The following is a 27536-nucleotide window of genomic DNA, read 5'->3' on the forward strand; positions in this document are numbered from 1 at the left end:
TGTGTTGACAACATAAATGGGTTTAGCAGAGTAAAAGACGCAAGCTACTTTGAAAAGTAAATCCCTTACTTTTTTATAAGCATAGTTCATAGTGGAGAACTTGGCCAGAATTGTTATGATTTTAGTTTTATCGTCACAGCTGATTTAGCTACTTTTTAATTTCATTGCGTAGGCAGGAGACGAATGACACCACGGTCAACAGATTCTAATCCTGGCAGCATGAAGAAGTAGCGTCAAAAAAGTCCCTACAGCGACAGGTTGAGGAACAGCTTGTTCCTTGTGAACAAAGCCAGGCATACAGACTCCTTTAAGCAACATCCAACTGGAACTCCAGCAAGGCTATTTTGACTGGTCGTTATTCAAAAAGCAATGAATTCTTTGGTTCTCTCTGGCAAACCTTAATGGTAACTGGATTCAACAGAAAGGGTTCAGACAATGTGCCATTTTTAATGGCCAGTTTAATGGTAGAAAACTCTAAAAGGTAATGATATTTCAAATAACCAGCATGCATGAATACTGTATTCAGGTGAATGATGACAAAAGTATATTTTAATATACTTTTATTATTATTTACAACAGTGCAGCTGTTTCAGAAAAGCATAAAAGATAGTGGATTAGCTTAACTGCATGTAAAATACAAACTTTAGTCAATATTCTGTCTTTTAAAAACAAGCCAAAGTAATTCTGGCTACTTCTGTCTGATTGTCAGAACTCAAGTGGCGATCCCAAAACCTAATGCTGTCACAAACAGGTTGTCACCCAAGGCTCATAGTTTTATGAGAGGCTATCCCTTATATATATTAAAAAATAATTAAAAATAAGTGCTGAAGATAGCCTAGCATGTTTCAGGAGTGATGATACCAGATTGTTAGGAAATAAGCACTTTACAGCTCAGTGACAGGTCTGGTGTTAAAACAGCAAGGTAATATTAAGGAGCCACAGTCTTCATTCAATCCGTAACCTTCAACGAGTCCACCAGCAGTGCTGGGCAACACTACTGTGACAGAAAAGGGACTGCAGGAGTCCCTGAAGCAACAGAACCACATTCCTGCTGTGGTTATCTCTTCCTGAGGCAGAAAGTGAGACCTGTGCAAAACTTATGAGAGCAAACTGTGCAAAACAAGCGTCTGCCTCTCTCCCTGTCTCTCTTCTTCTCAGACCAAACGGGAAAAACAGTATAAGGATCCCGTGGTGAAATAGAGTGTCAGGGCAAGGCCATCAGCTGCTCTGCCAGAGTCTCTGAGCATGTAATGGACACAGCGAAGAAGCTCCAGTCTCACAGTCACATGTTCCACCACAGGATGAGGAGGTGGTGATAGAACTCATCTAAGTGCATATCCTGCCAGCAGAAGGCACTATTTAAATTCCCCAGTTCTGCACTCACCTGCAATCCCTAGGTCAGGGGGCATTACAAAGAGGCAGATAAGGAAAGTTGCAGACCTCAAAACGACAGGTGAGATGACTGCATGAAATTAGATGTTCCCAAGGTTGTCATAGATGACATCAGGAGAGCATGACAAGCCGGAGTGCCAAGCACTGGATGGTGACTTGCGTCTGGAGATCTGGCTGTAGACATCTGTGTGATTAGCCCCGTTACCGCTGTTGTTGTTGTTCAGGTTGGCACCTATCTTGCCTTGCGGCAGTGGAGGCGGGTCCTTCCGGGGCACTAACACCTTGTTAGGTTTGGGGGCCGGGAGAGGCTTGGGGCCCTTGGCTCGGAGTTGTGGCTGTTTGCCGTATGCTGGGACAGAGTAATCATCGGTGGTGGGGTTGTAGGGGAACTCATGGCCAAACAGTGGGTCCTCCAGCCCTCGGTTTCTCCAGGCCAGGGGCTCGATTCGGGCTTCATCATAGACTGTGGCTCCCTGGGGGGTACCGCGACCTTCTGGTTCATCGTAGATGTGCTCCATGGGTGCCCCCTCCACCTGCCGAGCTCCATTTCGCGTCCTCCCATCGAGCACCAAAGCTGCAGTCCGCTGGGTAAGGTCTACCCGGTCGTAGATGTCCGAGTACAGTGGCTCTTGCTTGTTGCCCTGGTTGCGTGCACCTTCATCCCCCTGGGGTCGTTGCCGTGGCACCGGCATGGGGGTCTTGATGCTGTCCACAGGGTCAGAGTACAGGTAGTCCACAGAGGAGGGGGGTATGCGTACTGAATCTGCTGGCTCAGAGTACAAACTGCTCTGGTCCTCCTGAGATGGAGCACTCCTGGTACCACGGGCCAGAGGGGAGCGGGGTGGGGTGCTGGACACTGCTGGAGGAGGTTCTGGAAGCATACGGGTTTTCAGGTTCTTCCCCTCCGCATCCTTCTTCCCAAAGACACCATCGGCTGACCCAGGCTTGCTGCCCCCAGAATCACCATCTGGGTCGCCGCCACTATCAGAATTGGGAGAGCGATTCTGCTGGAGCGAGCCACTGTCCAGATCCAGTGATGGACAGCTCTGGTGCCGCTCTTCTGCCTGGGCCTTCTGTTCCCGGATAGCAGCTTCCACAATCCCAAAGATCTCGTTACCCTGCTTCGTCTCGAAGGTGAAGTTCCCAGGACCCGAATCACAGCGCCGACCCGCCTCAAATGAGAACATGACCTGGATGGAAGAATATGAGATCAAAATGGGATGCAAAAGGGGTTCGTTTGACATACCATGATTTTACATTCTATTAAACAATTCTATTAAACATTCTCTTTTAATTTATTCTCAGCATGATAGGACATGATGACATTGAGTAATATTGGAGATAGGCTGAACGTGGGCTGAACTCATATTCAGTTGAGGTCAGCAAAGGACGGAAAGATTACAGAAAGCAGATATCTATATGTAACGTGTAGGTGACGCACAAAAGTCAAAAGCCCAGGGGATAGCCAAAAATAGCTATATCTGTGATATAAACACTTTTGACTTCTGAAAAGAGTTACAGCTTGATGCGTTCCAACAGGCGGAGTGGAAGCATGCGGACGCACACACTCTACTAGTCAGCTGATTCAGTTAAATGACGAGTTTGAATATTTTCCACTCAGAAGCTCTGAAGCCTTGAATGAATATCTGAACTTGATTTTTTGGGGGTGTAAATTGTATTTTTGTCCTTAAGTTCTCAAACCATCCTCTATTAGAAATGCTACATCAAGCTGAGTTTGATTTTGACACCATACCAACACTTCCCAAAAAAAAGGGGGGGAAACAACAGAACATTGACCTTCACACCTACAAGAGACCCACAACACCTGGATAAAACTGTCCTGGGGTTCAAAGGCCCAGGGCAACAGAGCAAAACCAGAGTAGCCCACCAGAACGGCGTCCACTGCTGCCGCTTAAAATTTAGAGGAACCTGACAAGTGCATCGACACCTGCTGATATGTAGGCGTCTCTAGGATGTTTGAGGCTTTAGCATCATGTAGATCGTCTTATTCAACTTTTCAGTATCTTTCCATCATCCCCCGCCAGGCCATCTGCTAACTGCATCATGCTCCAGAAACCAGACACTTAGCTTAAGAATCCCTCGATTACTAATAAGTTGGTAGAACTGAATTAAATCTACTAGATTATCAGTATTTCTGTGACATTACATTTTTTTTTAACTATTACCATAGATTGACAATCTACCTGTATTTCTAAGAATTACAATTAGAATAAGCACAACAGGTTGGTAACCCCTGGCAACGGCAGGCTCGGTTGAACCCTGACCTTATCTCGGCCATAGCGACGAAGCAGCTTATATGGCCACATCAGCAGCATCTTCTTGGTGTTGGGCTCCTTCAGGATCAGGCTCTCGCTGTCGGCCTTCAGCCAGTACGTGCCCTGGAGGCTACAGCGCTCAGAGGCCTCCGTCCGCTGCACACTCACCCAGTACTCATTCACTGAGGGAAGGGACACACGCAGCAATGGGGTAACTCATACAGTCCACGCTCAAAGCAAGCATGTTTCAGGAGTGCCCGGTAACACCTGACGGTAGGGCTGCTGTTATGGCAAAAATCATAACCATGATTATTTTGGTCAATATTGAGATCACGATTATTCAACATGGTTACTCATTGACTGTGGAAATGCCATGCATTTATCGAACTTAAAAAACAAAACTTGTCTAACTGAGAGGGGCTGGGAAAGGGGTGCTCTGGATTTATAACATACGAGAAAATGGGAGCATCACTGGAAAAAGGGGAGAAAAAAAGCGCCACAGTAATCATTTTCTCTCTATGCATTTATTCTAATAATTGTTGGAATCCAAAATGGTAAGAAATTAAAATTCGATTAATTGCCTAGCCCTATCTGACACAGGAGCTAAGCAATTGGCATCTGTCCATTTTTATATTTTAACATTATTTTTTATTTAAGTGACACAGGAGAGTGAAGCTTGGCTACATAGTTATCCAGCATCCCTGGGGGCAGCTGGGGTAAAGGGCCTTTCTCAAAGGCATTTGCAGCTATGCGATTCTCCACCAAAATCTGGTAGCAGCCTCCATCACTGACAGCAGTCGATCTTGAAATAGAAGCCCAAAGCTATTCTTTAACCTCGCAGCAATGGGCTGTGCACAAACCAGGGCAGCTGAGGGTCAGAGATGCCTAAGAGCTTCTTCCGTATACAAGCATGTTTCTCTTTCCTTCAATTCACAGCCTCTCTGGCTGGCAGGAAGAGGATGCGAGTGTCTGCAAAAGGAAGTGTCTGCCTTTGACCAGCAAGCAAACACGCTGAATCACTCCAAACATGTGACTGAGGGGAAGTGATGCTGGTGTCCATGCGGGGACTGTGTGAAACTGGAATGGCACCGGAAGTGACATCAAGAAAGGAAAACAACAAACGAAAAAAGCTGTCCTCTTTACAGACCCAAACTCGAATGCTGGGAACTTAATGTAGATTCAGATGCTCCTTGTTCTGAGGCCGAAATCTAATCCCCTGAATTTAATGAAATACCTCGTAAACAGGGGTGTAATGATACATACTGAACCTTGGGCAAACGGTATCACAGATTTATTGAACTGTTCGGAATGCCATTTGCTGTTGTATAATGACATTTAAATTTTAGCCTTCGAAAATAAGACAACCCAAGTTTTTTTAGACGTATTTTTTTGGGAACAAAACACAGTGCAAGAATATCAGATTAGAAGGTGATGATTTGGCCATTTTTGGCACTTAACAGTAAGAAGTAGCAGCGATTTGCAATCTGTAAAAAAAAAATCTGTTTTGAGTGTTGGAAGTAGGGTTTAGTGGAAAATCCAACTAAACAAAGCGCACGCAATTGTGCGAGACAACAAGAATAAGGAATATGAAAAAAAGCAATGGATGATTTGGGAGTCCTTAGCTTGGGCTGAGCTTGGGCTGGGTTGCTATCACAACCAAGTGTAAGATGCAGATGCCTTAAAAACGCTACCAAAAATGAGATGGAACAGTGCGTTACCAGTAGCCTAATTAAAGCTTTTTTGCCATGCATTTTTTAAATCTGTATTTACTTGTTTAAAAATATTAACATATTAAGTATAAATATATATTATATATTTATTACATTAAAATATTCAAGTAAAAAGAGCTCTTGTATCAGAATCGGTATTGACACTTGTGTAACAGAATTGGATCGGAACTGAAAAAATGTGGATCAGCCCCTCACGACGTAATGCCATGTTATAAGTACCGAACGGCTCGATAATATGCACTGCACTGGGAGACCCCTACCGAGCAAGTAGACAAGTTGCTAACAAGCTAAATATGCGGTTCATTATTTAAATAACGGTTCATAATTTAATTAACGGGTGATGTGTTCGTTTTTTTCCCCTTAAGTAAGATTGCGTAAACCCTACTGTTACCATGGCCTCAATTCCATGATACATATTGAACCATGAGCACCCTAACTCTGAAATGAATTCAATTATTTTTGATCAACAGGATGCTGCTTTTCCAATACCAGAGACAGTGTTTATGTATTTATATATTTATTTATTTATTTATTTATTTTAATTTTCAGTGGATTCCTGTTGGGCTTTTCTGCTTGTCAAACAAGACTGCACCTTTGACACACACTGATCTGTGTGTAATCCCGGAGCCGGCAGAATCCTCCTAGAAGAGCTTGCTCATAACAGCATGAGCTGGCAAACGCAAAGGGTCGACTCTGGCAGATACAGCCAAACATCATTGCAGGAGGCACTATGAGCTGACAATAAAAAAACACAAGCAAAAGGCAGCTTCTTTTATAAGACTATGGGACCTTGCATCTGGCCCCACAAAGCCAGAGATGCCTCACGCTGCAGTAAGCTGTCTAAAAACAAAACCAGATAGATGGCGATTACACTACGCATCATGACCACCATTTCAAAGCTTCTTCCTTATTACAGGGTGAAAAATGCAATCCACACACGGAATGTGCCAACTGGGACCTTTGAATTGTGCCATCGGGTGATTAACTGGGTACGGCCCAGCCGACGCCTGGGCTTATCAGTTCAGCAAATACAGTTAGCTTCAGCATATTGGTGTCAAGTTCACCTCACTCTGTATACCTTATATTGTTTTGTTTAGTTCCTTATTAGACCCTTTTACATAAAGTGACACTGCAGTGAAGTACTTCTGGACATTTTGTTGAAGCAGTTAGTAGAGGAAGACCTCAGCAGTACTGAGAATCACAAGTGGTCTCCTTCGACTTTAGCACGCACATTTTCCTTATGAACCCGGCTGCAATAGGGCCTAATCACTAGGCTAAACCCTGCACCCATTTTCAACAAATAACTTTTTGAGGGTTTTTTTTTGTTGTTGTTTTAGTAAATGGTCTCCTCTTACCTTCTTCCCTGGAGTAGTAAATCAGGTTGTCTGCCATCTGCAGCTCCTGGCCATTGGTGTCTGTCCCACTGCCCCTCTACCGAAAAAATCAGAGAGCAGCGTTTGTTGAATTGTAAGCCACTTACCAATGGGCCCGTAGTCACGACCCAGGGATTTTAAAAGATTTTACGAGCAGCTCAGCTCTGCAGGCGAAGAACCAGAGCCAGCACATGAACGACACTGTGAACAAACCTGCATAATATGCAAGTGTTAATATGGACATTGCGTGTTATACACATGCAGTTGTCACATTGCAAGGACCACGATAGTCAGCCGGTATCTAATTTGTCATACTGTCATATCATCTCAACATTACACCATAACATGGTATTTTGTCAGTATTGTTAAAAGCAAAGTTTATTTGAGAGTCGAAAATAGCCAAAACAGTGTCACTAAAGCATTTTTACTCTGTCCATCCAAAAACAAAACTTAGGAAGCTTTGTAATTTTAATGAATTTTAATGTTCCTTTTCAAGATTATCTAGTGTTAAAAATCAGTGTGAAGTTTTTACGCTGCTGTTTTTCCGTGAGCTCTGCTTGCCCTCTATGAGCCAATCATAGTCATTTCCTTGCTTGCTGTCAGAGTCAGTCATTGACAGCACAGTGTGTTTGTGAACAATGAGGAGGAGAAAGTGAACAAGAACAGGACGCCAATATGCGTCTTTCACAGTGTTGAAATATTTCAGATTCCATAGAGACGATATTGAGCAAAAGCAAATTATTTATCGGTACTTGGAGCAACATTCATCCATACATCCTTGTTCTGAAGCCGCTTGTCCCATTCAGGGTCATAGGGGGTCCAGAGCCGATCCCAGAGGCTACAGGCCAAGGCAGGGAACAACCCAGGATGGGGCACCAAACCCACCGCAGAACACACTCACACACACACACCTATGAGCAATTTGGAAACACTTGCAGCATCACCAGCAGCTAATTTGCCAGATTTGGCTATAGTTTATTTTGGGTAATAGTACTACCCATTTTTTGCTTTATAAATATTGCAATATTCATCACAAAAAAAAAAAAAAATCACATCGCAGTGTTTGAAATTTTTACAGTCATGCAGCCCTAATTGTAAAGGCAGCGGCCCCACACACATAAACACAGATGCACACCTCCCACACGCGGGGTTGGGGCCCTTACCTGGAAAGCGATCTCACACATCTTTTCCACCCACTCAGCAGTGGTCTGCTTCTCAGCAGCAAAGATATGAGTCTTGTCATTGGTCTCCACACAGAAAGCGGCCATGTTGTCTTTGGGACAGGCCTCAGTGACGGCCGGCAGGATGCTGATGCACTCGGCCAGCCGGATGATCTTCTTGTCCAGCTTCTTGGTATTGGGTTTCTCACTGGCATTGCTGCTGTCGAAGAACTCCAGCCGTGCGATTCCATTCTGGCTGGCAGGATACAGCACAAACCAGTTCTTTTTCCATTTCTGAAGGACAGATGGAGGGAGAGAGATGTCCAAATGTCACACTTTAAACATAGGACATGACACATAACACTGCAGAAGATGATGGCATTAAATACAAATGCTTATTAAACATATTATATCCTATTCACATTTTTAGATGTCTATTTCAGATAAGGGACTGTGTTTCTTCATTACTCATGATGCAAATCTTGCGAAAATGCTCCATTAGTGCAGTGACTGGCCACTTGCGTAAAAAAAAAGGATGTTTCACCCCCACAAATGTACACATGCGTCGATCTTTATGCACCATGTTTGCCAACACAGGACAACGAAATTCCCACTGACCAGGGTGACGATGCCAAAGCGACAAGAAATTAACCTTTGCAGCCCCGGTAACCTTTACAGCTCCTTCCTCCATGGGACAAAAGAGGGAAGCGAGAAGTTTCCTCAGTAAACCAGAAGTATGTTGCTGACAGACGAGTGTAAACTTGGAGAGACACAGTCCTGGTGTGTGATGGCCACTGGGTGACCGCAGGCGACGACCACGTTGGCCCTGGGATCACACAGCCTGAGGGATGTCCTCAAAACCAAGACCGCAGCATCCCTAAACCCTGATAGTGCTGCAGGCACCTCGACCTTTCCCGCCGTTTACATCACACTGAGCTTTGGACAGTCACATTTTCATGACATTCATTCATGTGCAGATACCCTGAATGCTATACTAAGTACCAGCATCCCTGGCAGAATTATGCGATGATGCAAAGCAGAAGATAATGTCAGGTTACAATGATTTCATAATTACAGTGATTACTCATTATGATAGCAGGTTGTGTCAGAGCAGAAAGGGTGAAACATGTTCCCCACACCGACATAATATACAACATGCGTCTCCTCATTGAAGATATGACAATATCTCTTGGATTTTCAAAGAAATATGTAGTATCTCTTGTGAGGGGGGGGGGGGGGGCTGAATAGCTAACTGTAAAGGATGCTAGTGTTTGTCTGGGTAAACACAAGGAAAACAGCCACTAATAAACACCTGTGAACTGGAACATGTGGTGAGGAGATGGTGTGGCTGCACATTTAAGAGGAAGGAACACATCCACCATCAGACCTCACTTCCTATTGAAATTGCAGGTGCGTATACGCGCCCAAGGGCAGCAGCTTCCTCACTCGGTCCATTTGCATGGCCAACCAGGCCATAGTCCCCTCTGGCTGAGGGTGACAGACCTGGGGCCTTGCCTAGGAACCCAGGGCCCTGATCATACACACAGGGAGGAAGCAAGTTAGGGAAGTGCCTCTGGCTTCAGCGTGTTTTAGAGAGTCACTGCTTCACCAGTCAACTGAAGTTACCAGCACATCCTCCAGAGAGCAGGACCACACCTTTATCTATATTCAGCCGCATGTTAAAAACTAATAATCTAGGAGGCAGAGAATTTTGGGACAGCATTTCAAATTCAGGCAAAAACAAACTGTGACCATATAAGAAATACAACCTGGCCTCTTCCAAATCAGCTACCTGAATGTGCGGTTGTTTCTATTTGATTAGTTGTTCTGCTATATAACACACCATAAAGTCATCAAGCAGTAAAAAGTATTTATAATATGAAATTACATGTGCAACTGGAAAAAAAAGGTTTCTTTTTATAAATATGAAAGTGACAACTATGGTCCTGGAGACCATAAAACAGTCACTAGATGCTCTTTATTTCCATGGAAACTGTTGCCGTGGTTTAAAGGCATCAAATACGGGAAAGGAAGGAAGGAAGAGCAGTGTGGCATGTCAGATAGAAAATATGCAAATTAACTCCAAAGCCCAGAAAGAGAGCTGACATCAACTTCCTCAGAGCATGCGTCCGGTTGGAGGAGGTCTCTCTGCTCAACACAACGTTAAGCATTCTCCGCTGAAGTATACATTCTGTTAGATGAAGGTACTCAACATTGCCTGTTTTTTAACCTGTTTGAATGCCTTTACGTGTCAGTAATTCTCAACACCACAACATCCAGACAGAATTTGGCATACAAATGGAAATGTAATTACACATTTTGTTGTTCTGCTACTCAAATAAGTGAGCAGTCAGCAGCTGAAACAGGCCCTAATACCAGTACTGGAACCAATGGGGAGTTGGGGTAACACCACCCCCCCTGAAATCAGCCCTGCCCTCAATTTCATTAGATCAGAGTGGTGTCAATCATAGAATGTGGAACAATTTTCCCAAATGCACATATGTGACAACTGCAATTTCCTGGTATACACTATTCATAACCATAATAATTGGGCAATTAAGGAAACATGAGCAACTTGTGCAAGTAAGCGCCCACATTTTTCATCGTCAGATGCCCCTCCTATTTTGTTGTTGGCCCTGGGCCTCTCCCCTACAAAATTTGGAGATGTCACCGTCTAATACCCCACTATCCCAAGACGCTGGTTCAGAGCGCACCATGGAATGCTCGAATGCGCCCCATTGGCTGGCTGCCTGTGGCAGTAAATTATCACATGACCCGTAACCTTGGGCCTATAAAACATATCACCAGGGAGGGGCTAAAATCGGTAAGTTAGTAAGTACATGGAAGTGGGAAGAGTTCAAGCCTGATATCTTCAGCCAACGAAGGCCAGTCTGCATACAGAGTCAGGTCATGGTCAGACAGTTTGTTCCCTTCACTTCTTACCTCCCGCTCCTCCACCACTAGCATGCCCATATATGGGTAGAACAAAGCTAGATATTAGCCCTGGGTACAACAGCCATGCTGACTTATAGTCACTCCTAAACAGAAAGGGCTTGAAGAAAAAAAACTGCGAACCCCTGATTTCTGCTGCTGGGCAAACAGCGAAAGAAAGGATTGTGCGCTTCTGAAGAGTGTCAGGATGACCGCATCTGTCAACACACTGCAGGCATTCAGTCACGGCGCCGTGACACAATAACATTTCAAAACGTCCACCTGCCGAAGCAGCTACTCAAAGGAAAGAAAAAAAAAAAACGAATTCTCTGTTACATCCATCATCCTACCGCTTATCCTGAGCCTGGTAACTGTTGAGCCTGGAGCCGGTCCCAGGCAGCACAGGGAACAAGACAGGGACTCCGACACAGACACTGGATGGGACGCCAGTCAGTTACAGGATATGCTGCAGCCACTTTAAAGTCGGCAGTCAGCCTCATCCTGCTCGTCTTTGGACCGTGGAGGGTGACACACTAAGAAAATTAAACTCCATGCAAGCACACACACAGCAGAGGATGTGAGGTAACAGTATTCCCCACTAAGCCTCTGCAGGCCCTTCTCTTATATTCAAAGTAAATTATTACTGCCTCTTCTCTACACAATATGTTGCACACTTTCGGATCATCGTTAGAACGCTGCGATAAACATTAAACTGTGACCTTTACGTTGATGTTCACGCAATTAAAACGCATGACGCCGTTCAGAGTTTTTTTTAAGAGTGTGGCTGATACTAAATGCATTTCCCACAGCCATATTTACATAAATGAAACGCTAGCTCAGTCGTTGGAGGGGGCAGGCGCACAGTTTTAGTCGTCTTTTAAACAAATGCAGGCCTAGCATATTTCCCTGTTCTTTCCCACATTGACTAAGGCATGATAAGAGTCACGGCGAAAAAGATTCAGACCTTAAACTGCCTGAGCGTGCTCTGTGGGTGGAGTGTAATGGCAGAGCTAAACCTGTGGGGGGCAGTGATCAAAGCTGCAATGTGTCGTACTGCGGCGGCAATGGGAGAAACGAGTCTGTCGGAACCCACGCCAAGGGGAACGCCGTATACCAGTTTCAGTCCTACTGCAGCCAACGTGTCACTAGATGAGTCCGATAAGCCTGATCACTATTAAGAGCAAGTGGTTAAAACTGGCCCACTGCTGGGTTGAACGCTCAGGTGATCAGGCACCACTCGTCTCTCTGCTCCCTTTAAGACAGCACTCATTCTGGACGCTCTGTAAGGTTCTTTCAGGGCACACCAGTCCAGAAGACACCACTCCGTTATTACGCACATGCATAACACTGCAAACAGGAAACACGCAGGGCTACACAATTTTAACCAAGATGAGACCTGCAAAAAAAAAAAAAAACAGAAATATGTGTACGCACAAACACACGTAACAGATTCTGAAGTACATCATGCCCTTCCTATCCAACACTTGTACTTTCACTGCTTTAGTGGGGGGGGGAAAGTGAAGATGCATCTGACACCAGTGAATTGCATGAGAAATGACTAGTCCCTGTCTGAGCCGCTGGCCAGAGGGCAGAGGGCAGGGCAGTTCATAAGAGCAAGGAGCTGGGGGTCTTTTCATTCATCCGTTGTGTTATAGTCATGGTATTCTCAACGCTTTCTACTCTCAACTATCATGCCTAATTTTAAACTTAAAATACATATATTAGAACTTCTCCCAGCCTAAAATGTTGGATTAGCTACAAGCTCTAAATTCCAAATGACCTTGACTGCTCTTAATCAAAGCGCACTTTGTTCAGGTCTGCAAAGTGACCGAGCACATGCGCGTGCACGTCGGAGTCCGGCTGACCGAGCGCGTGCACGTCGGAGTCCGGCTGACCGAGCACCTGCGTGTGCACGTCGGAGTCCGGCTGACCGAGCACCTGCGCGTGCACGTCGGAGTCCGGCTGACCGAGCGCGTGCACGTCGGAGTCCGGCTGACCGAGCACCTGCGTGTGCACGTCGGAGTCCGGCTGACCGAGCACCTGCGCGTGCGCAGTCCGGCTGACCGAGCACCTGCGCGTGCGCGTCGGAGTCCGGCTGACCGAGCACCTGCGCGTCAGAGTCCGGCTGACCGAGCACCTGCACGTCAGAGTCCGGCCGACCACGAGTAATATTTAAGCGGCTTGACTCACGTCACTGTCAGATTTCCAGCCTGATATCTGAAGGCCGCTACATAAACTGAAAGTTCTTTTGAAAACTGAATACCATAAATAACTGACAGTTAATATTTTCGGATAACCATTATACAGTGGTGAATTTCCGCTCTGCTGACAGCTAACATTTGATAATTAACCAGCTAACCAACTCCATCTGCCAACAAAACCATGTGTGTAATTAAGGGGGAGTGGGTTCAGAAACAGTGCTGACTTATTTATAAGTTACTGTGGGTAACAGCTTTACCCTCAATGGATATTATCTCAGCAAATACAGAAATACAGACACCTCGTATTAAAAAAAACTAAAAAAATATTTAAACAAGGCTGAACTGATCCATACTCTAGATGCCATAATGGTTTTTTTGGGCCTGACAATATCCTCCCAATGTACAAGCAGATTGGTAAATTTCTTTTTATACTTTGTAAAGTCCTCTTTTGTCATAGTATGTTCAGCGGATTGTCCCCAGGGTTAGTGACATCACCTCACCCACGTATCTGGTGACACATGAGCCCCACCTGAGGCAGAAACCACCACAGCCGGTGCTGTTTTTCAGGTAATGCCGGACTGCACTGGGGGGCTGGAAGTCACTTTAGCATCAGTCTGTGTGCTGGGAGGGTATGGCTGGGTGCGGCGATATTCATACAGAACCAATGGACACGTTCCGCAAGCTATGCTAACACCTCGCCTCTTGGCTTGAGGGAGATATGTGACAGAACCTCCAACCCTGTGCCACGACCGGCAAGATCCAGGTCGGCTCTGACGATAAGAGAGGAGGGTGCAGCAGAAACCACACCCTGCATAGACTGAAACTGGCAGGGTAATGATGACCACCTTGGTTACCTGCTTAACTCATACATGTTCAACCAGTTTCACCCACGGCTGTGACTGACAGGCTGAGGTCTCCTGGTAAAGCTGCCAGAGCTGGCCAGCAAGTACACAGTCCCTCCAATCACTCACGACCACCAAGATCCAGAAAACAGGAATATGGTCAGAGCGGTCCAACGCATTCCTGTAATGTAATACAGGACCTGAAGGTGACCCTTTTGCATCATGTGGTTTCAAAGTAACTGCACACAAACGGTAACTTGCAAATTTCTCCCAGCAGACAGTGCTTAGGACACTGCACCACCAGCTGTCCCCAAACATCACATCGCAACCTCGATTAACATGTAGGGCCAGAAAACTTGTACTTCTGTCTTTTCATAAGTTGCTCCGAGGCCTGTAAAGAGGCCGATAAATACGGACTAGAGGAAACCCAAACGGCTGTAACTTCCAGCTAACCGGCTAACACTGAACAAAACTAAATGATGACCACAAGGCTACAGCTCAGCGTGGGCATGACCAATAGGGGAATATTCTCATTAACGCACTCAGAATGTGTTGCCCACATAGTATTCCAGGTGCCATGGAAGGAGCGGGGTAAAGTCGAGCCTTTGAATCGGGAGGGAAGAACTCAGTGCTAAACAGTAGTCATTCAATGGCGTGTGTGTGCCTGAGTTGGAGGACGGTGTTGACCTCTCTGGCCTTTATACAGTACTTCTGTGAGGCAAATGAATTCCGCAGTGTACACATGCGCACGGTCAGCCACACATGTAAGATCGCATAGCTTGCTTCACCCCCGGCTCCTCCTACGCACACACGTCATCCGGGGCTTGGGGCTTCACGCCGTGACATCACCAGCCTGGGAGTTCACAAGTGGGGGCAAAGAGGCTAGCAGCACTTGGCTATGGGGGAGGGGGACCCACAAGGAGACAGCTAGGCAGTGAGGACTGGGGGGTTCGTCCTTAGCTCCCCTTGAAGGTTAAACTATGACACTTGCTTCCTCTTAGTTCACCGTAGAGGCCATTGAAAACAGACATTACCAATCAACTAGGAATTACAGTTAAAGAACATTTAAAATAAGTGGATAGATGGAAAAATGTACCCAGAATCACCACACTGTAGAACTTATTACTAGTTGATTCTTCTTTCCTAAGCAAACTGACACTTTTATTAAAAATATAAAAATAAGTCCTGGCAAACACTGCAAGACCTGAACTTTACCCATCACAAGTTCACAACGTATAAACCATCCATTGTGCTATTAATAATTTATATTACCAAATACTGATCATCAGATTGGTGGTGAAACTGCAATGTCATAGCTCTGTGACATACCCACCAACGCATAAGCAGATTCTGCCCAATCAAAGCAGATATCCAGTTCAGCCCCCATGAGGGGGAAACACCATCAGAACACGAGAAAGTGGATGAGAATTTATAAAAGACCGCTTTCTAAAGGTATTCCTCCTGGCACTAGTGTATAAACAGTGTAAAAGCTCCGTGACAAATGACCGGGATCGGCACACACTAGGGTGTGCACCAGGCTTGGATATCGGAGGTGTGTACAAGGTGTGTGTCACCACATTTTCCATCGTGCCCGGTCGTTCTATTTCTGTATCCCTCTGCCTCACTCCATTGCAATGCGCACTGTTGTGAAATGACCAAGAAGCCACGCTCACTATAACCCGAAAGACGGAGTGAGACAGAAAGCCGATACATACCTACAGGAATGCAGGCCTCCGTGCAGAAAGTTAGGGACGTGAAAGGGTTAGAACCAGAGTTTGGATCAATAATAAAACAACAAGCCCTTCGAAACGTAAAGAGAGAACTGGGTCTGAAAGTTTTAAAAACCATTCAAAATCCAATGTGTAAATCTGAACGGAGATCAGCACAAATTGTGCGCAGACTTAAGCACATTCGAGGTGAACTGCCTACAAACTGAATTTAACATCCAGGCACTTCGCAGGATATAGGTGAGCTAAAACCTCCCTTAAATCAGCTTCCCAACTTAAGACAGATGATGTTTACTTAAGGAGATCTCAGAAAGTGACTGATGTTAATAAAAAAATATTTTTGCGTTCATCTGACTGCCTCAGGCCACAGGGGAATAGATGCCGTTATTGCAGAATATTCCTAAATCAAGATATCATTTAAGCAGGAACATGTCTGTGTCAATTAGGCACGAGGCAGCTTTTTTTCTTTAATCTAAGCAACATTCAGTTATTTCAGATTAAACTTGTTTTTGACATTATGACTTCCTCTTTTCCCTATTTTTATAAATACTAAAACAGTAATTGATCACCCCTAAATCAAGAGTCGTGCCTTGGATTGCATAGGATTTGTTTAAAACGGAATGTCTGCGGGTATCTGTAAAATAACGCCACATGCCTTAAATAGCAGACAGTTAACGTCATTTTAGAAATCTCCAGATGCGCAGAAATTTCTCTCCTTTTAAAAGATAATCGGCGGCGCTGCCCGGGCGGACTCACCTTGCCAAACTTCTGGTGCTGCACGTAAAGCTGCCCCTCTTTGACGTGTGTGTCCATCGCCCGCTCCGATTCCCACTCTCTCAGGCCAAATTCGAAATATCTCGACACCCCGCTCGTCTTTTCAGTTTCTTAACTTCTTTCTTTTCAGACTTCCTATTGCTGCAACTTCCGCTTCATAAATATAAGCAATGCAAGCGACAGCGCTGGCAATCATTGAGTGCGATTTGTTATAAACCGATAATACAGAAATATCCCCGACATTAGAAAGGTGTCTCTAAAAGTTTAAGCACGCTCTATAGTCGTGCTTCGGAAGCCTGATCTCTCCCCTCTCCTCCTGTTATTGTGGGCGATCTTCAGTAGCAGCCCCCCCCCTCCCCGCTCTCCCTCCCTCTTTCTCTCTCTCTCTCTCCCTCCGTTAACAAAAGTTAAACTACAGACAGAATGTGCGTATCTCCAATTTGACTTCTTTTTTAATTCCTGCAGACAATTTTTTTCTTAGAAACCTGCCACCGTGTTAACCCTCATTAATACAGTACATATGCATCTCACTTTACCGGAAATGTATCTTTATCTTGGTGTAGCTCGGTGGCAAAGATCAAACGTCTATTAGGGATAATGTACCTCAAACCTCACCACCTGTACAGAGCTTGAAACTTAACGTACAACTAGGTTTAGCTCTATAGCATCACACATGTTGTTCTTTGAACTCATGGTAATTTTGTTGTCTGTTTCAACAAAAGGCAGCAGAGCAGCGGCGGCACAAAGAGTGCTCATTCGTACAAAATGTAAAAGGTGCAAAGGTGCTGCGCTGGGCGTAAACCCGGTCACGACGGCCGGTGACGTCATTGTGCATCCGTTAGAACACTTCTGCGGTGTTCCTTCTCTTAACGGCTATTTTTCGGTTTGCTTCTTCCTCTGTCCAAGATCATTTGGCAGATGTCTGTATGCATCTTTTTTTTCATACAGGATATGAAGCTAATGTCTCATCTAGGGAGACTAAAGATAAATGTCTGACAGGCGAACTTGGGAGGATGGGTCACTCACTGGTTTAGGAGCTGGAATATGTTGAGGAAACATTTATATTTAAGGACGGGAACTATTGCTGTAAGTCTACTCTTCAGCAAGCTAGACGCCTTCCTGTTATAACTGTCCTGTAGGCATGTTTGACAGAGAAACAACACTTGGTAGCAACAAATGCCCAGACGTGTTACACAATACATGTATGAAGTACAAGTCCAGAAGAGGCGAATACATCTAATGGTGCCTCTGACTGACTCAGGACTCCGCCTGCTATGTAATGTGTCAAACGGCTCTCAAACGAGCCAGTTTGAAGGAATTTTATCAAGCCTCTATCTGCCTCACCCTGTATATTTAATGGCTGTTTACATTACTGCATCATTCTTCCAAGGTATATTGCTCAGTTACAAACACTGGCAGCATTTTGAGCCTTTTGCAGTTCATTGTCAGTTAGGACTGTTATTTTTGTACTGCTTGGGATTTTACTTTGCCTTTTTCTCTGTGAAATCTGTGTAGCATCACTGCCCCTGCTACATCTGCATGTACTGTACATGTTTCATGCTATGTATATGTTCTGGTTCTTATTTATGGATCTGAGTATCTTTGCTGGACTAAGAAATTCTTCCGCCAGGGATATCAAGTATGATCATCAGGAGCACTGGTTTAAGGTCAATAGTGAATTAAACAATCACAATGTGGGTTAATCCCTCCCCCCAGTCAGTGAAACCTACTGAGGGCAACCCCCTGATTGGCAAAATCGACCAAGAGGGACCTATCAATCAAGTAGCTGGGCCCACCCAATGAAACTTATTTCTGGTTATGTGCCTGGTAAACTGGGTCAATTTGATTTCCTGTCCAACCAGACTTGAATGAAGCCACAAATGAAATGAAGTTTCAAGCATAACTATGTGCACACACTGCCATGCACTTACACAACCAAATGGAGCACAATATGAAATGATGAATGGCCTTTTGAGTCCTACAGACCCTTCTTGCAACCATCACTGTAGATAAGTGTTTCCCAACCCAGTCCTCAGGGAACCCCGGACTCTCCATGTTTTTGCTCCCTCCCAGCTCCCAGCCAATCAGGAACACCGTAAACCTGGTAGAAGTGATCTGGGAGCTGAGTGGAAGGAAAAACGTGGACTGTCTGGGGTTCCCCAAGGACTGGGTTCGGAAACACTGCTGTAGATAGTGTGAAAGTAAAATCAGCCTAGGTTCAGAGTCTGAGTGAACAGCATGTCGGAGCCATCATTTGTGTCCTTGCAGGAAGAAGTCCATGTCTGCCACAGCTGTGCTTATCAACTGGCTGCCAATCGCTTATTCCAGGCCTGCCGTGTGCCTATGCCATCCCTTTTCTGTCACAGTCACTTAGATCATCAGAAAGCTCAGATAAGGAAAAAAAACTACACTGGACACAAGATGATCTCAGTCAGATGCCATGTTACCACTATGTTACTGGGGTGTTGCTGTTAATGTGGCTGGTAATAAACCCTGAATTTATAAATCCATGAGACAAAACATTATGACCCCCCCCCCCCCCATGAATTTATCCTTGGTCTATATATCCATGAGACAAAACATTATGACCCCCCCCCTGAATTTATCCTTGGTCTATACATCCATGAGACAAAACATTATGACCCCCCCATGAATTTATCCTTGGTCTATACATCCATGAGACAAAACATTATGACCCCCCCCCCCCTGAATTTATCCTTGGTCTATACATCCATGAGACAAAACATTATGACCCCCCCATGAATTTATCCTTGGTCTATACATCCATGAGACAAAACATTATGACCCCCCCCCCCAAATTTATCCTTGGTCTATACATCCATGAGACAAAACATTATGACCCCCCCATGAAATTATCCTTGGTCTATACATCCATGAGACAAAACATTATGACCCCCCCTCCCGAATTTATCCTTGGTCTATATATCCATGAGACAAAACATTATGACCCCCCCCCCTGAATTTATCCTTGGTCTATACATCCATGAGACAAAACATTATGACCCCCCCCCCCCCTGAATTTATCCTTGGTCTATACATCCATGAGACAAAACATTATGACCCCCCCATGAATTTATCCTTGGTCTATACATCCATGAGACAAAACATTATGACCCCCCCCCTGAATTTATCCTTGGTCTATACATCCATGAGACAAAACATTATGACCCCCCCCCCCCCCCCGAATTTATCCTTGGTCTATATATCCATGAGACAAAACATTATGACCCCCCCCCCCCCCACCGAATTTATCCTTGGTCTATACATCCATGAGACAAAACATTATGACTCCCCCATGAATTTGTCCTTGGTCTATACATCCATGAGACAAAACATTATGATCCCCCCACATGCAGTGAGGGTGATGTTGACTATTTTGAAAAAGCAGTGCCTGTCAAGGTCTGGGATACATTAGACCAGATGTGCCAAACTGGTCGATTTCAATCAACTGGTCGATTGCTAAAGCATTCTTAATTGATAACAATGCAACTTCCATAATGTTCTAGGCAGAGGCACCCTTTCCCTCAGGAACATATACCATTGCGGTTTGGTAGCTTGCCAGACTATTTCCTTTGTAAAAGTAGCTCTCATTGTATAAAAAGTATGTAGTCGACATGTTGAATGCAGAAGAAATGGGCAGAGGGAAATATCTGAGTGACTTAGACAAGGGCTAAATCATTACTGCCAGACAACCGCATCCAAAATGGCAAGGCCTGTGGAATGAATACCTACTGAGATCGGTCAGAGGAGAGAAAAACCACGATCTGCTGGGTGTGGGGTGGCCAAGATTTGTCAATGCGGGATGTGAATGAAGGCCATCCTGTCTGGTTGGACAAAATAAAACGAAACAGTACTGCAGTACAAAGTAAATGGCGCCTCGGTTAGCCAGTGCTGTAGCGCCATCTAGACATGAAACCATCATTTTCAACAAAACTATTCAAGCAAGCTACTTTTTGAGGGAGAAGATTAAAATATTTATTGAGCTGTCACTTTTTTAAAATTTGCACAACATAGTCTATGCACGCAAAAACTAATCTGAAAAAAGAAGATCAATGTATGAACAGATACTGAACATTGTAGTTCACCGTTCCTGTCATACAGTATATAGACCGTATAGCACATCCCCCCGCAGCCCCTTCAAAAAGAAAAACGAAAACAAAAAAAGGCGAATCAGACACCAGTTCAATGTGGGATAAGAAACAATGTGACAATGTGGAAGGATGTTGCACTCTGGTGGTAATATCCGACAATTCATTGCATGTTTTAGAAGTCTAAAGTATTTAATATATGAATGTAAAAAGTAAAAATTAGATAATCGCTGTACTATGATTTTACAAGCCAATAGTCTTAGTGATTTCTGTAACTATGATGAGGTGAACGTATTAAGATAAGGTCAGACATGTTCTGCCTAATCTTTAATATAAGCGAGATTTCCGCAGGATGCACGCGCCTCTCATTGTCGCCGATACAGGCGCGTGACTGGTCACGTGGTCTGAGAAGGAAGGTAGATTATGGCTTCAGTCTACGGCGGTGTGGAGGGGTGAGTAAAAAAGACAAATATGTTCACTTAAAAATATTTTTATAGTAGCTTGGTGTCAAGAAGAAGTAATACTCACACAAGTAAAGCTTCTTACCTCAGTTCGTTAAAAAAGCCAGATTTTAATACATGAAGTACGAATTTTGTCCTGTCGCTGGATGTATGGATGTCAACATTTTAAATGTAGTTATCGATTCTTTCTTAACGGGCAGTCGACGACTACATTATTTAGAAGGATTTGAACCGCTATATATTTAGTTTAATGTGAAAATCAGATTTTTAACAGTTCGCGTGCTTCTCTTTCCAGTTTCTGCCTTACTTTACGATTTTATTACTTTATTATCTCCTGCATGTATCTGATCTTAACGATCAGCTGTCAGCCAGGACGTCTATTTCTGCATAACTATACCGGTTACCAAAGGCTAAAGTATTCCCGGAAAGTGGCGGTTTTTTGTTTTTGCTTGCTGGACTGCATTGAATGGATATGATATCTCTTCTGTCAGAGGTGGGACTGCGTCCAAAGCAGTGCTGGTTTCTGAGGAAGGAGAGATCATCGCAGAAACAGATGGGCCATGTACCAATCATTGGGTAGGAATCCGTAAAGTATCATGAGTCAGGCAACACTGGGAGGCATTCAGCTTCTGTATAGCTGGTACAGTAATAGTGCAGAACTCTGTAGAGAGTGATTGCAGTACATTATGGTGGCATGAATCTGTTCGCAGTGTAGATGGTGCAATGAAAGCTGGTCTTGCTTCTCTTGCAGCTAATAGGTGTCGACAAATGTTTGGAGGCAATCAACAACATGATGCAAAAAGCCAAGACAGAGGCGGGACTGGATGTAGACACACCCCTTCGCTCCCTGGTTAGTCAGCCTCAGCCAAATACATTATCACCAAAGGCAATAAGACATTGTGTTTTATGCATTCTCACATCCATCCATACATTTTTCATAAACACTTATCCAGTATAGAGTCATAATGAGCCAGCGGCATATCCCGGGAAGCACAGTGCCCTAGGCCAGGGAGCACCATGGACAGGATTCCAGCTTATGTCATGGCATACATACATGGCAACAGTCAGCCAATGAGTGTCGTGGGAGGAAACCTGCGTAAACAAAGAGAGCTGCACAGGCACATAGCATCGAGTGTGAGACTGCGGTGCCATACACAACCGTGCAAATGCCAGCATAATAACATTTTTTTAAACATGCAGTTTGATCGAGGAAATGTAACTTTGTTTCAACATTGAAAAGCCATAGCAGGTAAAAGCAGACCTAGTGGAACTGGTGCACAAGGCCCTCAGTACGTGTGAGAAGCATTAATGGCTGTGTGCACAGGGTATGTCTCTGAGTGGGGGGGAGCAGCCAGAGGCCATCGAGAAGCTCATCAAGGAGATGGAGAGGAGGTTTCCTAAACTGAGCCTCAACTACCACATCTCCAACGACACCATTGGCGCCATGGCAACTGCCAGAGAGCAAGGTAGAGGTGCAGCCATTCTAGAATCTGTCAGCAGAGTCCCGGTGCAATTTACTTAAGTCATATCACCTAAGTTTGGGTCAGAATATATATAAGCATAATCATCTCCTTGTCAGTTCTTATTTGAATGACACAGAGTTTACAACCTAGTTTAAAGATTTTTTTTTTTTTGGAAATTTGTTTAGCCCTACCGTTTTCTTTAAATACTAGTGTAATTCTTTTGACTTGTTCTTGTAAGTTAAATAACCATCCTCAAAATCAGCTAGCAGTGCATGAAAAAGCGAGACAAGCAGTTAATGAAATGGAATTGATAGTGCTGTATTTCACACGTTCCTCACTGCCAGCTGCTCTTCCAGCACACCAAGTACGGACGTACAGATTGTTGGGGAGCTGGGGTCTGATTTGACACACCTGCTCGCACCTCCTCTCTGTCCCTTCAGGGGGTGTGGTCATTATCTCGGGGACTGGATCCAACTGCAGGCTGGTGAACGCTGATGGGTCACAGGTGGGCTGTGGAGGCTGGGGTCACCTGATGGGTGACGAGGGCTCAGGTACAAATTCAGATTAATTTAGCACCCAAACTCCTCACCCATGTGAATGCAGAGAGATTTTAATGGGCAGATAACTGACAGACAGAGGTGAAGTAATCCACAGACAACATCTACAACAGTGACATCAGCAACCAATATATATTTGATGATGCATATGTGATGGTTCTTGGAAGATCCTTCAGTAATAGAAGAGGCCAGAATAGCCTTGAAATCGCTTCCAAAAGATGAGAGCCACAGGGATAGATGACATTGTAGAAAAAGAAATGAATCAGAAGACTCAGGAAAGTTAAAGAACAGAGTGAACGTATGTGGGTGTGGCTAAGTGTAAAGAAAACACATTTTGACTAAAGCGGTGGCAGCTAACATTAGCATTGATGGTGAAGACAAATGAGCTTTAGCATTGATTCACTGGAAACAATAACAATGCAGGATCCAGCAATCTAGACATTCGTCACACACTGGAAATTAGGAGAGCTGTGATGAAGGACCTCCAAGATCTCCAAAAGTTGTACTGTACTTTTAAAAACAAATATCAGAACTATTCAGAATATGCTGTGACTTTATGGATGTGAAAGCTAGATGAAGAAGTGTGACAAGAGCATTGGTGCATTAGAACTTTGGTGCTGGCAAAGACTTAAGTAGTCAGTGGAGCACAAGGAAAACAAATATGTGGATTCAGGTGGAGACTTATCAGAACTTTCACTTGAAGCACAAATGACCAGATTATTTTGAAAAGACCTAGTATACTGGAAAATTTCTAATGGTCTGACAAGTTTTCAGTAAGCAGAAGTGAATAGCTGACAAGGTGCATGGACTTAAACTTTGTAACAATGAAGACTCAGACAGACCCTTCTGGAGTTTTCAAATTGTCACCATGTGATGATGATGATAAATAATAATAATAATAATAATAACCAGATTGTTATATAATTATATTTTTAATGCTGCAGTTTAAAATTTTGTTTGCATCAGCATTTTTGATTTTGATGAAACTTGGCATGCTACCTAGGGTGTGAAAAAGGCACTATATCTCAAAAGGAAGTATATATATATATATATATATATATATATAAAAAAAAAAAACATTTCCGACCTCTGGAAGATACATGTAATTCACGTGCCAAATTTAATCAAAATCAAAAATGCTGATGCAAACAAAAATTTTAAACTGTGGCATTGGAAATTTGTTGGATTAAAATTTCTCAGCAAATGTATGACATGTTAAAACTTTGCTTTTCTTCTAAATGACTATTTAGCCTACTGGATCTCTCACCTTGCTGTGAAGATAGTATTTGACGCAATGGATAATTTTGCGACTCCGCCTCATGACATCACTAACGTCAAAAATGCCATGCAAGAGTACTTCCAGGTAAGAAGGGTTAGGGGACCACCATTTCCTCATTTGACAGCTGTGCCAAAATTAACTTTAGACAATATAAGAGCTGTAAGATCATCAGCAGTCAGCCTTCAAAGTGATGTGCCTGAAATATTTTAAGGAATTTTTGTGTTTGTTCCCACCTGTCATCTAGGTGACCAACAGAATGGGCATGCTTCCTCACTTCTACAGAACCTTTGAGAAGTCCCATTTCGCTGGGTTTTGCAGAAAGCTGTCTGAAGGTCCGCTGATTGACTTAATTAGCTGGTTTTGTCATTTTCCCAAACCCCCCTTTTCACTGTGTGTGTCACGTGATTGCTGGGTCATAGCTGACTCTGACCATTTCTGTTGTCTGGCTGTGATACAGTGGCCACAGCTGGAGATGCTCTTTGTCAGTATGTGTTCGCTCAAGCTGGGAAAGCTTTGGCTCAACATATAGTGGCTGTCCTGCCCAAAGCTGACCAGGTGAGGCCACCAAAGCCAGCTGTGTTTTTGCACGTTTCCTCCTGTATTTCTCAAACATGGGGTGAATCGATGTCTCTGAATTTCTCTGTGTTTGAACGCCTGTGTGTAAATATCTGCTTTACTATGGACAGGCATCTTATCCTGGACATCTCCTCTATCGTGCCTTCAGTTGCCTGGGACAGACTCCAGCCACCCTGTAATCAGGGGATTTCTTGTTAAGCAAGAAATCCTGCTTTGTGATACCCTAGGATAGATGGGTACATGGATAATGTGTGTTTGAGGCCTGTTGAGGCCTAGATGTGGTCTTTTATAACCTTGGCCTGTCTTGTGTTCTCTCCTAGTGTCTCTTCTCAGGAGAGCTTGGCTTGCCCATTCTGTGTGTAGGATCTGTTTGGAAGAGCTGGGAGCTGCTTAAACCAGGTCAGTGGACATAGTCTCAGCAGCGGCACACAAGTTATACAGGATTCCCAGGAGTCTTTGGGAAGCTCCTATATTTCCATGGGACAGACCGCTCACCTGCTCTCCCAAAAGAGATGTTAGGGAATTTTCTTTAAACTTTTAGTCCAAAAGAAAATGCCTTCCTGTCACACCACACGCACTTCCATGTTGTCATTGGCAGGCTTCATGGAGGTGCTGGAGAGGGCCGCTGGGGGCCACTTCACTGGGTACAGCCTGCTAACGCTGCACCAGTCTTCGGCTCTAGGGGGCGCCAGCCTGGGTGCCCGCAGCATTGGGGTCACGTTGCCTCTTGATTACTCTGCCAATGCAGACGTGTTCTACACGCACTCTTTTGGCAACAAGTGAATACGTAGCCCTGTAAGTCGCTTCTCTTTTTTTAAAAAAATGTGCTTTATGAAGAGAAACACAAACCAGCAATCAAGCTTGTACTGTACAACCATCTTTTACTCAGGATGGAAGGGATGGGGAATTTTGGAATAAGCCAATCTAGTTTGAACTTGATATAAAATCACTGTAAATCAGCATTTAATATCAACTGTTATGAAACCTTTTTGCTTTTTTGATACCAAGGGTTTTTAAAAAATTTGTCTTGTATTTTTTAGTGATTATATCTGCTTACTCTGAAAAATGCTGAAATTATAATAAAAGGGAATTTTTTATATTGCTTATTAATAAAATCAAAGATGACAAAAGTTATTGTAATATAAAAAGCCAGTTGTCCTGTTTATTTTACAAAGGGGGGGGGGTGTTCAATAACAGGTGTTAAATGACTCAATTAAACATCACACAGAGCAGAGAATGCATAGCATTGTGACATCACACCTGCAAGGTTGTTTTCATTGCTGTTGTATAGGGTTGCAGTTGATCTAGCTTAGATATACCGCAGGCTTTCTGCTCGAACCCTGTGTATTGAGTCAATTCAGGCTTGTATAATATGACTGACTTAATATTCAGAAAACAGCGACTATCAGAATCTGTGGTCGTGCAGCCAGCCTGGTTGTAAGGCGTATGACATCACCCAGAATTCCAGAAGCGCCATCAATGAAAACGAAGCTCATTTGTCGCACTAAATCTACTCAGCGTATTATAGTTTTTTTGGCTTTCTGCAAATCTTCTGAAATAAAACAAACAAAAAAATACTTCTCACTATGGGGTTCAGGTATGGACTCATATCAAGCTCATCATTTAATACATTGAGAATTAGTGTAATTATAATAGTACATTTAGTTTTAATTCAGATTGTTAAAGCTACAAAATAACAATGTTAACTGTCAACAACAGATTAAAATTATCCTTATATTGGATGGGTCGAGATGAGTTGGTAATATCCATGCTACTTACCTATTCCAGGATGCTTTGCCACATGAAGGAGGTGGGGGTCACATACATAGCGGTACCCTCAGGGGCCCCTGCAGGTATACAAACTGAAGCCTGGCCCACAGCTTCCACCTGTGAAGTAAACTGTCGCAGGCTGCAGTGGTTCTCAAACTATAGCATGTGAGCTCCCTCTAGTGGTATATGGAGGAATCTCCTTTTATGACCAGTCATAATAGCACAATAGTTTGAGAACCCCTGTTCTAAGGTATTCAAATGTACGTTAAACAAACACCAACCCTTATAAATCTGAATTGAAACATTACTGGATCCACTGATGTATGTAGCAGAGAACTAACCAAGAAGTCAACATATCTTCATTGGTGACTCCTGTTTTTTTGTGTCATATGCTGATTTTCCCAAATCCCTCCCAGAGTGCTTCCTAACCCATTGCTCCTTTTGTTTGTTATGGGCACATGTGACATCGCCACATCTAGCTGACATATTCAATGGCATCAGTACTAGGAAAAACACTAAACACTTGACTCTGTGCATTAGACCGAAGGTACCCTCTGGCTTCTGCATGGAGGACATCACTAAGCTTTGAATACTTCACAGTCACATTGTGCCCAGATTTGACATATTTAACTATTAAGTTGGATACTATTCCTATAGCTGAATGTCACATGCAGTAATGAGAACATTTGTTTCTAAACTGAAAACTTAACTCTTACTGCTGCTCTCTCTCTGTATTGAAGTGTCAGGTGGCTTCAGTGGTGCAGAAGATTTAAAGGAATGAGGCTAAGTTTGGGGCTAAGTTTGAGTTTGAGGCTCTGCACGTTCTGTCTTCCATAATTAAGAAACTGTTGTCATCTGTCAGGCAGGGCACCCGCTATTGACCATAAGATCGAAAGTTGGCCACGGCTCACTCAG

General features: G+C 43.9%; 2 protein-coding genes across 2 annotated transcripts; one reads left to right on the forward strand and one right to left on the reverse strand.

Annotated features, from left to right (window-relative positions):
- Window positions 1-543: 543 nt before the first annotated feature.
- Window positions 544-16759, reverse strand: dok1b (docking protein 1b). The gene is made up of 5 exons (XM_023838148.2): window positions 16389-16759; window positions 7935-8225; window positions 6754-6829; window positions 3678-3850; window positions 544-2582 (listed from the first exon to the last, which is right to left on the reverse strand). The coding sequence occupies exons 1-5, from the start codon at window positions 16443-16445 to the stop codon at window positions 1473-1475; spliced, it is 1707 nt and encodes a 568-aa protein (XP_023693916.1). The 5' UTR covers window positions 16446-16759; the 3' UTR covers window positions 544-1472.
- Window positions 16760-20879: 4120 nt separating this feature from the next.
- nagk (N-acetylglucosamine kinase) lies at window positions 20880-25981 on the forward strand. Its single transcript, XM_023838177.2, has 10 exons — window positions 20880-20967; window positions 21468-21552; window positions 21728-21826; window positions 22301-22442; window positions 22880-22990; window positions 24247-24359; window positions 24520-24607; window positions 24733-24830; window positions 25172-25250; window positions 25450-25981. Exons 1-10 carry the CDS (start codon window positions 20939-20941, stop codon window positions 25632-25634), a joined length of 1029 nt encoding a protein of 342 aa, XP_023693945.1. The 5' UTR covers window positions 20880-20938; the 3' UTR covers window positions 25635-25981.
- The last annotated feature ends 1555 nt before the right edge of the window (window positions 25982-27536 follow it).

The sequence above is a fragment of the Paramormyrops kingsleyae genome, chromosome 12 (genome assembly GCF_048594095.1).
Source record: "Paramormyrops kingsleyae isolate MSU_618 chromosome 12, PKINGS_0.4, whole genome shotgun sequence".
In the NCBI taxonomy this organism is placed as follows: domain Eukaryota; kingdom Metazoa; phylum Chordata; class Actinopteri; order Osteoglossiformes; family Mormyridae; genus Paramormyrops; species Paramormyrops kingsleyae.